General features: G+C 49.9%; 1 protein-coding gene across 1 annotated transcript; it reads right to left on the bottom strand.

The window, feature by feature from the left end:
• Positions 1-4,730: 4,730 nt before the first annotated feature.
• LOC134154488 (olfactory receptor 4E1-like) lies at positions 4,731-5,663 on the bottom strand. The gene has a single exon (XM_062601159.1). It carries the CDS (start codon positions 5,661-5,663, stop codon positions 4,731-4,733), a length of 933 nt encoding a protein of 310 aa, XP_062457143.1.
• Between the last annotated feature and the right edge of the window lie 6,019 nt (positions 5,664-11,682).

The raw sequence follows: 11,682 nt of genomic DNA, 5'->3' as shown, positions 1-11,682 counted from the left end.
CTGGAGGGCCAGGGCTGCGGAGCAAGGTACTACTGTGGGGCCACCCCCAGGCTGACTTGCTCTGCTGGGTGGTCTAGGAAGTGGGCAGGGGAGGTGTGGAGAGCTGAGGAGGGGTTGAGCTGGACTGGGAATGGCCTGAGGAGAACCTGGGCACCAAAGAGGAGGCTGGTCTGTGCCCTTGGTTGCATGGACCAACCGTACAGGTGCCCCGACTTCGGTTGGTCACAGACCAGCTTCTCACATCAGCTGTTTCCAGCCCTGGATGTGTTTCCACTCACATTTTGGGGGGTGAATTTCTCTGTGTGACCAGCTCCATCCTACTGGACCCAGTGCCAGTATTGAGGGGAACGGCCAGCTCTGCCCAGCCTCTCTCCCTGCCCAGACCCTGACAGACCCTTGGGGATGGCTCTGTGCTAACTCCAGTGTGGGAGATGCCCAGGGCTGGACTCTGGAGGAGGCTGCTGGAGCAGGAGAGCTGTGGGAGGGGATGGGTCACTGAAATCTTTCATGGGGGCCATGTCAGAGGGACGTTTCCTCATCCCTGAATGCACGCTGCCCTGTGTGGTGTTTGCGCAGTGGGGCCATGCGTGTAGGCACAGGGATGAAGCACAGATGGAAGCTTAGGATGAAGATGTTCCTCAGACAATGCTGGGGCAGCCTCGTGGAGCTGGCCCTGAGCACCAGGAGAAGCGGAGTACCCTCTTTGCATGTCCCTCTCCTACTGGGAGGTGGCACAGACAGCATGCCCCAGAAATGGCTTCTTCCTGCCTCGGGTCAGTGTGGGACTTCTGCTACGAGGTGAACACAACAGCTGCCGCACTGTAGAAACACCGGCCACGGCCCCTCACAGCAGCCCCCGCTGTCCCGTGCCCCTGCCTTGCCACCTACCGCCACCCTTGTGCTGCCCTGTCTCCTGTCACTTCTCCCCATATCACAGGGACTGGCAGTGCAGCAAGAGTGGCACAGCCTCACAGTCACTACCTGACCCCCAACCCTCACCACCTTCTCCCCAATCACATAATCACAGAATGGTTGAGGCTGGAAGGGACCTCTGGAGATCATCCAGTCCAGCCTCTCTGCTCAAGCAGCTGCACCTAGGTACGTTGCACAGGGTTGCCTCTAGGCTGGGTTTGAATATCTCCAGAGAAGGAGACTCCTTAACCTCTTTAGGCAACCTGTTCCAGTGCTCTGTCACTCTCACAGTGAAGAAGTTCTTCCTTATATTCAGATGGAATATCCTGTGTTTCAGTTTGTGCCCGTTGCCTCTTGTTCTGTCGCTTGGCACCACAAAAAAAGAATTCGGCTCCATCTTCTTGACATCCTCCCTGAAGGCATTTGTAGGCATTGATAAGATCCCCTCTTAGGCTTCTCTTCTCCAGGCTAAAGAGGCCCAGCTCCTGCAGCCATTCCTTACAGGGCAGATGCTCCAGTCCTCTGATCATCTGCATAGCCCTGTGCTGGACTCTCTCCAGTAGTGCAAAATCTCCCTTATACTGGGGAGCCCAGAACTGGACACAGTACTCACGATGAGGCCTCACCAGGGCTGAGTAGAGGGGCAGGATCACCTCCCTCTACTTACTGGCAACACTCTTCCTAATGCACCCCAGGAGACCATTGGCCTTTTTAGCTACAAGGCACCTTGTAAATGTACCTTAAGTGCAAGGGCCCTCATGTGCTGTAGGGCTTTTTTGCCACCACTCAGACAAGCACTTAACACCTTCAGTGTGGTGATTCTGGAGAAAATCAAAATATATGGATTGGCAGCCAGAGACTGTGCATTGAAACAGGCAAAGGACCACAGCAGGGACATTTATCCCCATCAGCTGCTCTACAGCACCCTACAGTAGGGCTTTGTATATCAAACACGGACCACTCCAAGCAACCCAAATTGTTCCAAAGGGAGAAATTAACATCCTTCCTAGAGTCCTACTGAAAAGATCTCCAGGAAAGTGCTGGAGGTTGTGATCCTTGGCAGCTCAGCCAGGCTATGACATTCCCAACTTGGCACCTCTGTCAAACCTCACACACGGCAGTGCCCTTGGGGCTGCCTCTGCACCACTGAAGTGCTGCAGCACTGGGAATCAGAAGAGAGAGCTGAGCAAATACTGGAGAGTCCTGCTGGGACTGAATCCAAGATGCCAGAGCAGGGCCCCAGCCTGACGTACAGCATCCCCCCCTCTGCCATGGAGTGAATGCCCTGTGGGCTGGCTGGATGTGAGGACCGGGGCTCAGCCCATGTGCTCAGCACTGCACTGTGCAGTGCAGCCAACTTGCAGAGACCCTTCACCGACCCTGGCCTGGAGGGGAACTGCCCTGATGTCTGCAGAGGCCTCTCCCTGCATGTCAGGGCCTTTTCCTCCCCAGGGCACCAGCCTAGACCTATCCCAGAGCACATCCCTGTCCTCTCTGCACCCACTGGGGCACTGTGGAGGCCCCGTCAGCTGTCTACACTGAGAAATTGTGGAGCTGCCCCCTGATAACACAGGCTATGGCATCATGGAGGCCAGCTCTGTTTCCCATTAGGGTTGGAGCTGTGCCCATCCTCACCCTCCATGCTGCTATGGGGCCTGGGATGTAGTACCACCCTATGTAGGATAAGAGAGTGTGTGACCCTCCCTTCCCCACTCCAGGATCTCCTGGGAAGAGCCCCAAAAGGTAGAGGAGGGAGTGGAGATGGGGCAGATATGGAGTGCACACTCCTTCCTAGAATGAGCTCTGTCCCCAGAGGCCTGTGAACCCCTCTTACCCTCCTGGTCCTAGAGCTTGCCTGCTTCATTGACTGGTTTGGGACCATGGACATGAGCTGACCTTATGATGAGTTCCTAGATTGCTCCTCCTCCTTGGGTCATGCTGGCTTTCAAAGACCAGTTGTGTCCATAATGGACAGGGTAGGGATGCAGCCACCTGCAGCATGTGCAAACTTTCTACCTGCCCTCCTGCTGGCAATGAGATCATTATACGTGCCCTCCTGACAGCCGAGGCAGATGCTGAAGTTTGCATCCTCCCATCAGCCTGTTGTTAATTTGGATGTGCACTGCTCATTCATGAAGCAGAGAAAACCCTCAGTGAAAGATTTACGGCAGGACTTAGAGGAACTGGCTGTTCTCACCAGTTGTAATTCATATGATGGAGCCAGAGCAAGAGGGTGAATTAAATGGTGGCAGGGCAGGGCCCGATCCCTACCCGGGATAAGTAGGCTGTGAGCTATTTGAAGGTGTGCGGTCAGCGCAGCTGGCTCATGGATTGCTCCAGCTCTAGGGTGAGGTGGTGTAGACTTATAGCAGCATCAGAACAAGGGAAATCTCTCACCCACATACAAAGTGCTTTAATGTGCTACAAGAAATATAGGTGAGAACAGGCTGGGAGTGGGCAGAAGCTAGTCTAGTCTCCAGAGTACCTTTTGACACTCTAAAAGTGTCTGTGCTGGATTTTTATTCCTAATCAAGAGACCAAAAAAATACCCCTTTACCTTTCCCAGCATAACCCAAGAGGTTCTCAGGAGCCCTGTAAATCTGCAGCACTGCATAAAGATCTGGCTGCCCAAGAACATAATCCTGTGTAGTTTCTCACTATTTTGTTTTGCCAAAGATGAAATTCCATGAATGAGGTGCAGTGGGGAGCAGTGGGAGGCCTCTGAACTTTAATAATTAGCCCATCAGACAGGTTCTTTTCACACTGATTTCCTGTGGATGGCAAAGGGAAGTCACTGATTATGAGGGCAGTATTCTTGGTTTTCTGATGGCTCTTGATGAAGGAGGCTGTTTTGCAAGAGCTGAGCATTAACACTGGTCAACTACCTCAGACTGAAAGCATGCAAGCCAAACCTCACTATGGTCCTTGGCAATTTCTCGCCGGAGGAATCTGTGTCACACGTTTGCCCCAGAGAGCAGTACGCATGTGGTCCAGAGGACGAGGACTACGAGCTTCCTCAGCTGATGCTACTCTATCAGTCATCATCTACCTGCACAGCATGCATCTGTTTGCTCTGTTCCCCAATGGCAGTGGAGACATGCGACTTTCTATTTCTCCTCACTCTTTGTTCCAAATCGTAAACTGCACTCTAAGTCGTGCTAGCACATTTGTGCAGCCATATGGGAAATGGATAAGTAGACATATCTAAGCTAAAAGTACTATTTGATCCAGACACCTTGCTGAAAATGGGCAAAGAGCTCAACACTGCCTTCACTGGCTTATTTAGAAACATCCAGAGTAAACAAAATATCTGTCCTGCTACACACAGGGATAAGAGAGGCAGTAGGGTTTGGAGTAAAAATACCTGCCTGCATAAAACCTGTACATCCATCAAATCCTTATCTGAATGAGGACAAGCTTGAAACTCTCAAATTCAGGCTAACCACACAGACCAGAAGAGGAAACTGAATAAGCGGTCTTGTGTTTGCTAAAGCATTAACTCCTTCTAGTAGTACCCAGGGTGAAGGGATACGTTCCCTTGGAATGGAAGAAGTGTTACTGCAAAACACACTTAGGCTGTTCAGATTAACAACCTTAGATCTGGGTCCTTAGAGTTTAATAATCTAGAACAACCTTGGCATTTATATTTCAACACTTTCCCTCTAATGAATGAGCTTAAAGCATCCCTCAAAGAACTTCCACTGGATGAGACCCAGTGGCATTGTTTGCTTTCAACTCAGCGCTAAGGGTGCAGAGAAGACAAAACCTGAAGCTACATGCCCAGAGAATACTCCAGAGGGAGGGGACACCCAGCAGTGTCACTTGTCTTGGGAATCAATCTGCCGCTTACACAGCTTTCGCAAAGCATTTTGCATGTCCTCATTCCTAAAGGTATAGATAAGGGGGTTCATCAGAGGGGTGATGGCCGTGAAGAAAACGGACACAACTTTGTCTGCAGCTAAACTCTTGGCTGGCCTGAGATAGATGAAAATGCAGTGTCCCAGGAAAAGCGTCACCACTGTCAGGTGAGCAGCACAGGTCGATAACGCCTTGTGTTGCCCTTCCGAGAGATGGTTCCTCAGTGAGATCAAGATGATCACGCAGGAAGTCACCAGCACCAGGAAGCAGACCACAGAGATGAGGCCTGAGTTGGAGACAATGAGCATTTCTAAGACATGGGTGTTTGTGCAGGCCAACTTAATGACCAAGGGGACATCACAAAAGAAGTTGTCAATGGAACTGGGACCACAGTATGGGAGATTGAGGGTCAGGGCAGTGAGAGACACAGAATGTATCAGCCCTCCCATCCACATGACCGTGGCCAGCTGGAGGCACATCTTCCAGCTCATGATGGTGCCATAATGCATGGGGTTGCAGATGGCTATGTAACGATCATAGGCCATGATGGTGAGGAGGAAGATCTCTGTGCAGGCAAAGAGGTGGAGGAAGAACATCTGGGCCACACACTCCTCAAAGGAGATGCTCTTCTTGTCCACCAGGAAGTCAGCCAGCATCTTGGGCATCACCACTGAGGAGTGGCAGATGTCAATGATGGAGAGGTTGCTGAGGAAGAAGTACATAGGACTGTGCAGATGCTGGTCAAGTGCAATTGTGAAGATGATGAGAATATTGCCCAAAATAATCAGCACGTAGATAACCACGAAGAAGGTGAAGAGGATCAGCTCTGCCACATGGCTGGTGGTGAGTCCTGAGAGGAAGAAGTTACTCACCATCGTGTGATTCTGCCACATCGTGTTGACGGCTGTGTTGCACCTAGGAGAAAGGACACAGTGAAAGGAGAATCGAGTTTATGGTATGAGAAGACAGAACATGATGGCGATCATACAAACTTGAGCTATATGGAGGAATAAAGACAGAACAGGGCGAAGCCTCGAAGTTTCACCCAAAAGGTGATGCCTAATATTAGCAGCAGGATTCAAGTGTGAATGCCAAGCGAGTCCTGCAACAGGCTTTCAAGGGAGACTCTGGGATTTCTTCAGTTTCCAGACAATGCACTGCAAGCTGACCTACTTCTCTGACTTACTCAGGAGCTATCAGAGAGCAGAAAGATTTGCCTCCCTGTGGAATGTATCTCAGGAGCCATCGTTCCTGATTTCAAGAGTCTGGTTTACGTTACCTGTCTGCAATTGTCAGACATAAAATGGATGAATCTGTGCCTGCAGATATTCCTCCTCCTTCCCTGTAGAAGAAATCAAATGACTGGTGGAAGGCTTCTGTGTTGGTCATTGCAGTTTAGTGAGATGGCATCTGAATAGACTTTAGGGAAGTCACTGCTGACTTCTTCATAGATCTCATAGACTGGGGAAGTAGGCTTTCACTAAAAGATCATTTTTAAGACCCTAGACACTTGTTTGTTGCTGCTGTTTGTTAAGTCTTGTCTGGTTTTCCACCCCCCTCCCTAAGCTGGTGTAAGAACACCCAGCACAGTCCCTGAGAGTGGTATGACTCCTTCTTTTCCTGCTAGATAGCTTTCTGCAAATTCATTTGAGTGTGCAGTTCACTTTCCCAGCTGTGACTTTGCTTGGGGAGAACAGATTCACCTGTTTTTCAGTCAGGAACCAGCCAGGAACCTTAGCTGCTTGATATCTGCTCTTTTTAGGAGGGATCAAGCAATGCAACACCTGCAGGCACAAATTCAGTCACCTTGAATATCTGTGTCCGTTCCATATTCCAGTGTTTGTGTGATTTTATTTTCATTTTGAAATGCAAATTTAAAAATTTTGGCAAAATCATTGAAAGTACACAGACACAAACACAAAATCTTGTCTTTGGAATAGCAGTGAGATGAGAGGACATCGTATAGGAACCCTGTCCGACAAAGGAGAAAGCTTGTTTACAGTGCATGGTTCAAGAGCGTGGCAGAAATAATCATATGGAAATGGCAGGACATGTCAAAGCTCCACAGTCTGCTAGGATGAAGCCCCCTCTGAGCAGGAACCCAGGGTTCTTGTATTTGGAAATCAGTGCCTCTGTGGTTTCCTTGCTGTTGAGATGCTGAGCTTCTGAGAACAGCGCTAACCAAGCACCGGAAAGATAGTTACACTTCTAACAACATGTAGATGCTCCAGAAATGGCTGAATACCCCAGAAGTGGTCTGCAGCTGTTACAGGTGGAGGCACAAGCTTGTAGAACGTAGATTTGCATTAGTATTTTCACCTGTTACAACTCCCATGACTATTTTCATAGGGCTCTGAAGTTGCCAAGGACATGCATAGAGGCTCCCATCTTCATTTAGAGTCTACTGAGAGACAGACATTGATGTCTCCAAAGATTCAGATGCCTGATTTTCTCCTGTACTGAAGATTTTACAAAAATAACTGAAAAGTAACCAAGCAGAAGTGTTGTTCTCCTTCCAGTCGATGCCTCAGCCCCTTCTCCCTGCAACACACCCCAAATGAAAGAGAGTAGGGAGGAAAGGTGAGCTTACTTATGTTGTTTCCAGGGGTGTCCAGAAAAAGAATGATTGAGAGTTGCATTCCAGGGTGTTTTCTCCATAAAAGAAAAAGTAAATTTTGATCAAAAAAATGGAGATGGATAAACAGATTTCTTCCTTTCTATCGCTGTCCATAAATTCCTCTAGCCAGAGGCACTGATAATTCCTGCAACGGCACAAGCAGGGTTTCCTTTGGCTTGGATTGTGTTTTGTTTTCTGGTCCCTCCCAAGTTATCTTGAGCAGATGGTCCCCTTGTACTGGAAGATCATCCTGATATTTAACCAGTGCAAGCCTTTACTTTATATGTGTGTGTGTGTGTGTATACATACATACACACACATATATATATATATACACGTATATATGTAATAGAAACAAAAATAAAAACAACTTCTCGATTGATTGCCCTATGAACAATGCAAAAATCAAAATAGAAACTGAACTTCCTGACTGCTTCTAAAGCATTCCCGCCAATATGAAGAAGACATGCCCTGAAATCAGAAGTTAAAGCTCAACACTGACAAGATAAACCGGGAGGTAGAGGTGACTTACACCTTCAGCCCTCCCCCGTAACGGCTAGTTCTGGAGAGCAAGAGCTTGTGGTACTCAATTGCTCTCAACACCAAACACAGAACCTTTCGTGCTGTGATGAAATCAGAGAGAACTGGCAGAGCTTGGGCTGTGTGCTTTTCTGAAAGACAGATTTAGAGCTCAAGGAATGTTAAACTCATGCCTTGTGAGAGAGTCACAAAGGGATTCATTAAATCCTCCCAGGTCGTTGACAGTATGAGCTTTGGAAGAGATGTAATAAGTCCCTTGGGAGCAGAACTGTGGGTCCGGTTAGTCTCCCAGCAGATCTGTGTGGCTATGGGAGCTCACACAGTTGTTCAAAGTCCATTTCAGTGGCCTTTGGAAACAAAGAAGAAGTGTTCACCCATGCCACATAACTCCCTTTGCCTTCTTAAAGATGTTCTTAGTGAACTACTACCAACTTTGCACGCTGGGAGAGTAGAAGGCAGCCCATGAGTTCTGCCAAGATGCCTTGGACTTAGGAAAGAGACCACAAGCTCAGTGTGGAAGAAGGCCTCTGAGTAAGAGCTGCCATGCTGAAAATCTGCACACTGCAACTCTTGCAAACTGAGTGACCCAACGTTCTGATGGAGAGCTGACAAAGGATTACTGCTTCAGGCATTCATCTTAAGGGATCTCCCTTAAAAAGAGAGAAATATTAATAAACGATATGCCTGCTGAATGGAATTCAAGCGTTGTTTCTTATCTCCTTGAGACAGTGATAAAAAATCAAGTAGGGACAGGATTATTTTCTACAGTTCTTCACGTGCATCTTTAGCTGCTCCGTCAGTAAGAATTCTGGAATTTTAGAAGAGCTTTAGAGTGGTGAGGTGGAAAAGGGGAAGACCAGGCAGAGGAATTACGGAAGCCTCAGCTTCCTAAAATCTTATCTCAAAATGAAACCTTGCACATTGCTTTGAATGCCTTTCCAGAGAAAAGGTAAAAAGTGACGTATTTTGTATGATAACTTCATCTTGGAAGAAACCCTTTTAAAAATATTTCTCAGTGAGCAAGAGAGTTCAAACACAGGTTGGTAAGCGTGGCCTGCAGGTCACAAACTGAGGTACCAGGGTCGTCTGCGCAGAAAGAGGTCAGATGCTGATTTGTCACAATGAAATTTACCTGTTGCTGACAAAGTTGAAAACCAGCAGCTGCCCCTGGAAAGTGCAGCTGCTTTTGCTCTAGCTTTTATTTCTCCTCTGTGGCTCCCTTTCTCCCCATTAGCTTGGGGAGTGCCCACATCGTGTACTCATTTCCCAGGATGTAGATTATGGGATTTAGCAAGAGGTGATGGTTGTTTTAAGACCAATATCACAGTGCCCTCAGTGATGCTGGTGCAAGGGCAGGAGTAAATGAAGATGCAGTACCCCAGAAAGAGCCTTACATCCATAAGCAGAAGCTTATGGATGAGGGCCTTGTGCAAACCTTTGGACAGATGTTTCTTCAGTAAGACTAGGAGGATGCCATAAAAGGCCAGTGGGACCATGAAGCAAGTATAGAGGAGCTCAGAGCTGGAGATTATCAGTGTCTCAATAATGTAGGCTTTTGTGCAAGCTAGCTTGATCACCACCAGCTCCTCACAGATCAAGCTGTCAAATTCTGTGAAGCAGGGCAATTTGATCATAATTCTAGTCAGGCTGTAGAGGATCCCTGTTCCCGTGCACACAGCCCCTGCCAGCTGAAGTGCGTAGGGTTGCAGATGGTGCCATAGCCGTCATTGGCCTGCTGTCATTGGCCGTTACAGCAAGGAGGCAGATTTCTATACAGACAGAGATGATGGCGGAAATGTGGGCCATGCATCCTTCCAAAGAGATGATTTCCTCTGCACAGAAGAGGTCACCCAACATTTCAGGCTCTGTAACAAATGAATGCTGGATGTAGGGAAGAAAGGGTTGCTGTGGGAGAGGCACATGGCTAGGAGGAACTATTGCTCATGGGCAATGGACAGCATTATTAGGAGGCTGCCAGACAGAGTCATGAGGTGCAGGGGCAGAAACACCACAGGGAGGATCTTTAGTGCCGACAAGCTGGGAAGGGCACACCAGTGTGGCCAGCTCACAAGGGCTTTGGGGGTGTCAGGTCTCCCTGATGGCCTGAGGAGGCTACAGAGTGGTGCACCTCTCCATGCTACGCCCGTTGCCTTGGTCTTCTTGGCAAACAGGCGTTCCAGGGTCCCACCACGCCTGCCTTCTCCATCATGGCTTTCTTCAGGCCTCCAGGCTAAGAGGTTCTTCCTCCAGTGTGGCAAAGATGTCTTCCTCCCCCTGAGGAAGGCTTCTAGTCTTCCCTCAAAGGCATCTCATTCTGGCATCCCCCCATGAGTCCTGCTGCATGTTCCAGAGGAGATAGCTCTTGGCCTTGCTCATTAGACCTTTCCCTTCCAGGACACACATACAGAGCCTCCTCCAGGGTGGTGCAGCAGGTCCCACCTATGCCACTGAACCCTCTCAGATTCCTCTGGCTCCTCAAAGACTTCCCCTAAGATCTCCGAGGGTTCATCTCAGTTTTCCTCCAGAGTCTCCTGCACAGCACCACAAAGAGCAAATTCAGCTGTGCTGCAGAGGAGAGGATGAGCCCCCAAACTTCCTTGAAGGACTAGGATGTGAAGACCGAGGCATCAAGATATTTCTTGCCCTGATGGCTTCAATCAGCTTGCTCAGGACAAGGCAGCTGTCTCCAGGCACCCATGGGCTCATGCCCTAGCCCCAGGGTGAGCTCCCTCCCTCCATGGAGAGCAAGCGGCTGCTCAGCACCACAGCCCCTCGCCTACTAAGGCTACATACCCACAAATGATCTCCTCACTCAGCGCAAACAGATCAAACTCCTGCCTCTTGGCATTAAGAGCTCACTCACCACAGAGAAGAGGGCATCAAGAGAGATGTGAGGAACTGGGACTTGTGCTGAGAGGACGGGTCCATGGTGGGCATGCAAGGTGGGAGGGAAGCTGCTGTTAGAGCTAGCAGGACTTCTTAAGAGGGGGCTGGAGGTGGTCAAGGGCAGAGGGAGGAACAGGCTAGACATGAGGACTCGTGATGGAGAAGTGGCAGTGGGCATGGGAGGCAGCGTCAGGCAGTGTCCAAGTGCGGAGCATCAGGCACAGGCCCTTGACAAGCAGGCGAGGCACGGCAGGGAGTAGCCTCAGCACCACAGCGGGGCAGAGAAGGTGCAAAGCAAGGTCAGGAGGTAAGGCCGGATGAAGGCAGGAAGGGGTCTGTGTTCTAAATGGAGGTGCAGCTGCTGAGTGTTCCCATCAGTGGGTGTGCTGATACGCAGGCACCGGTGCCCTGAGATGTTCTTCGATAAAGCCCTGCTTGGTAGCCATCGATAGCCCTGCTGCCTGCGCGTGGGTGCGTTTCTGCCCAAGGGAGGCCTCCAGAGAGCCTGCAGAGCCTTGGCTGCAGCCATCTGTGTGCCAGCTGCGAAGCCTGGCAAACTGGCAGGGGGTCTGGGAGGCTCCACTTCTTCTGCTGCCCTGCGGCACTGTGACAGCATTGACGGGTGACAGCACAGTGACATCGGGGACCTGGAGCCATGCCGTAGCTTCCCCTGCCAGGGGTCTGCTGGCCCAGCATTGGCACGTGGCACAAGGCCCCTGGGGTGCCAGGCCTCATGCAGCCCCTGTCGTCAGGACACCAGGGCAGCTGCGCCTCTCCTTGCATGGCCATGCATCTCCTGTGGGTGGCCAGGAAAGCCTGCTGGGCTCCTTTCTCTGTGTTCCTGTGCACCAGGGTGCCCTTGTCACTGC

This window comes from Rhea pennata, unplaced genomic scaffold (assembly GCF_028389875.1).
Source record: "Rhea pennata isolate bPtePen1 unplaced genomic scaffold, bPtePen1.pri scaffold_32, whole genome shotgun sequence".
Classification (NCBI taxonomy): domain Eukaryota; kingdom Metazoa; phylum Chordata; class Aves; order Rheiformes; family Rheidae; genus Rhea; species Rhea pennata.
Note: the sequence above shows the minus strand (reverse complement) of the source record. Positions and strands in the feature narration are given on the sequence as shown.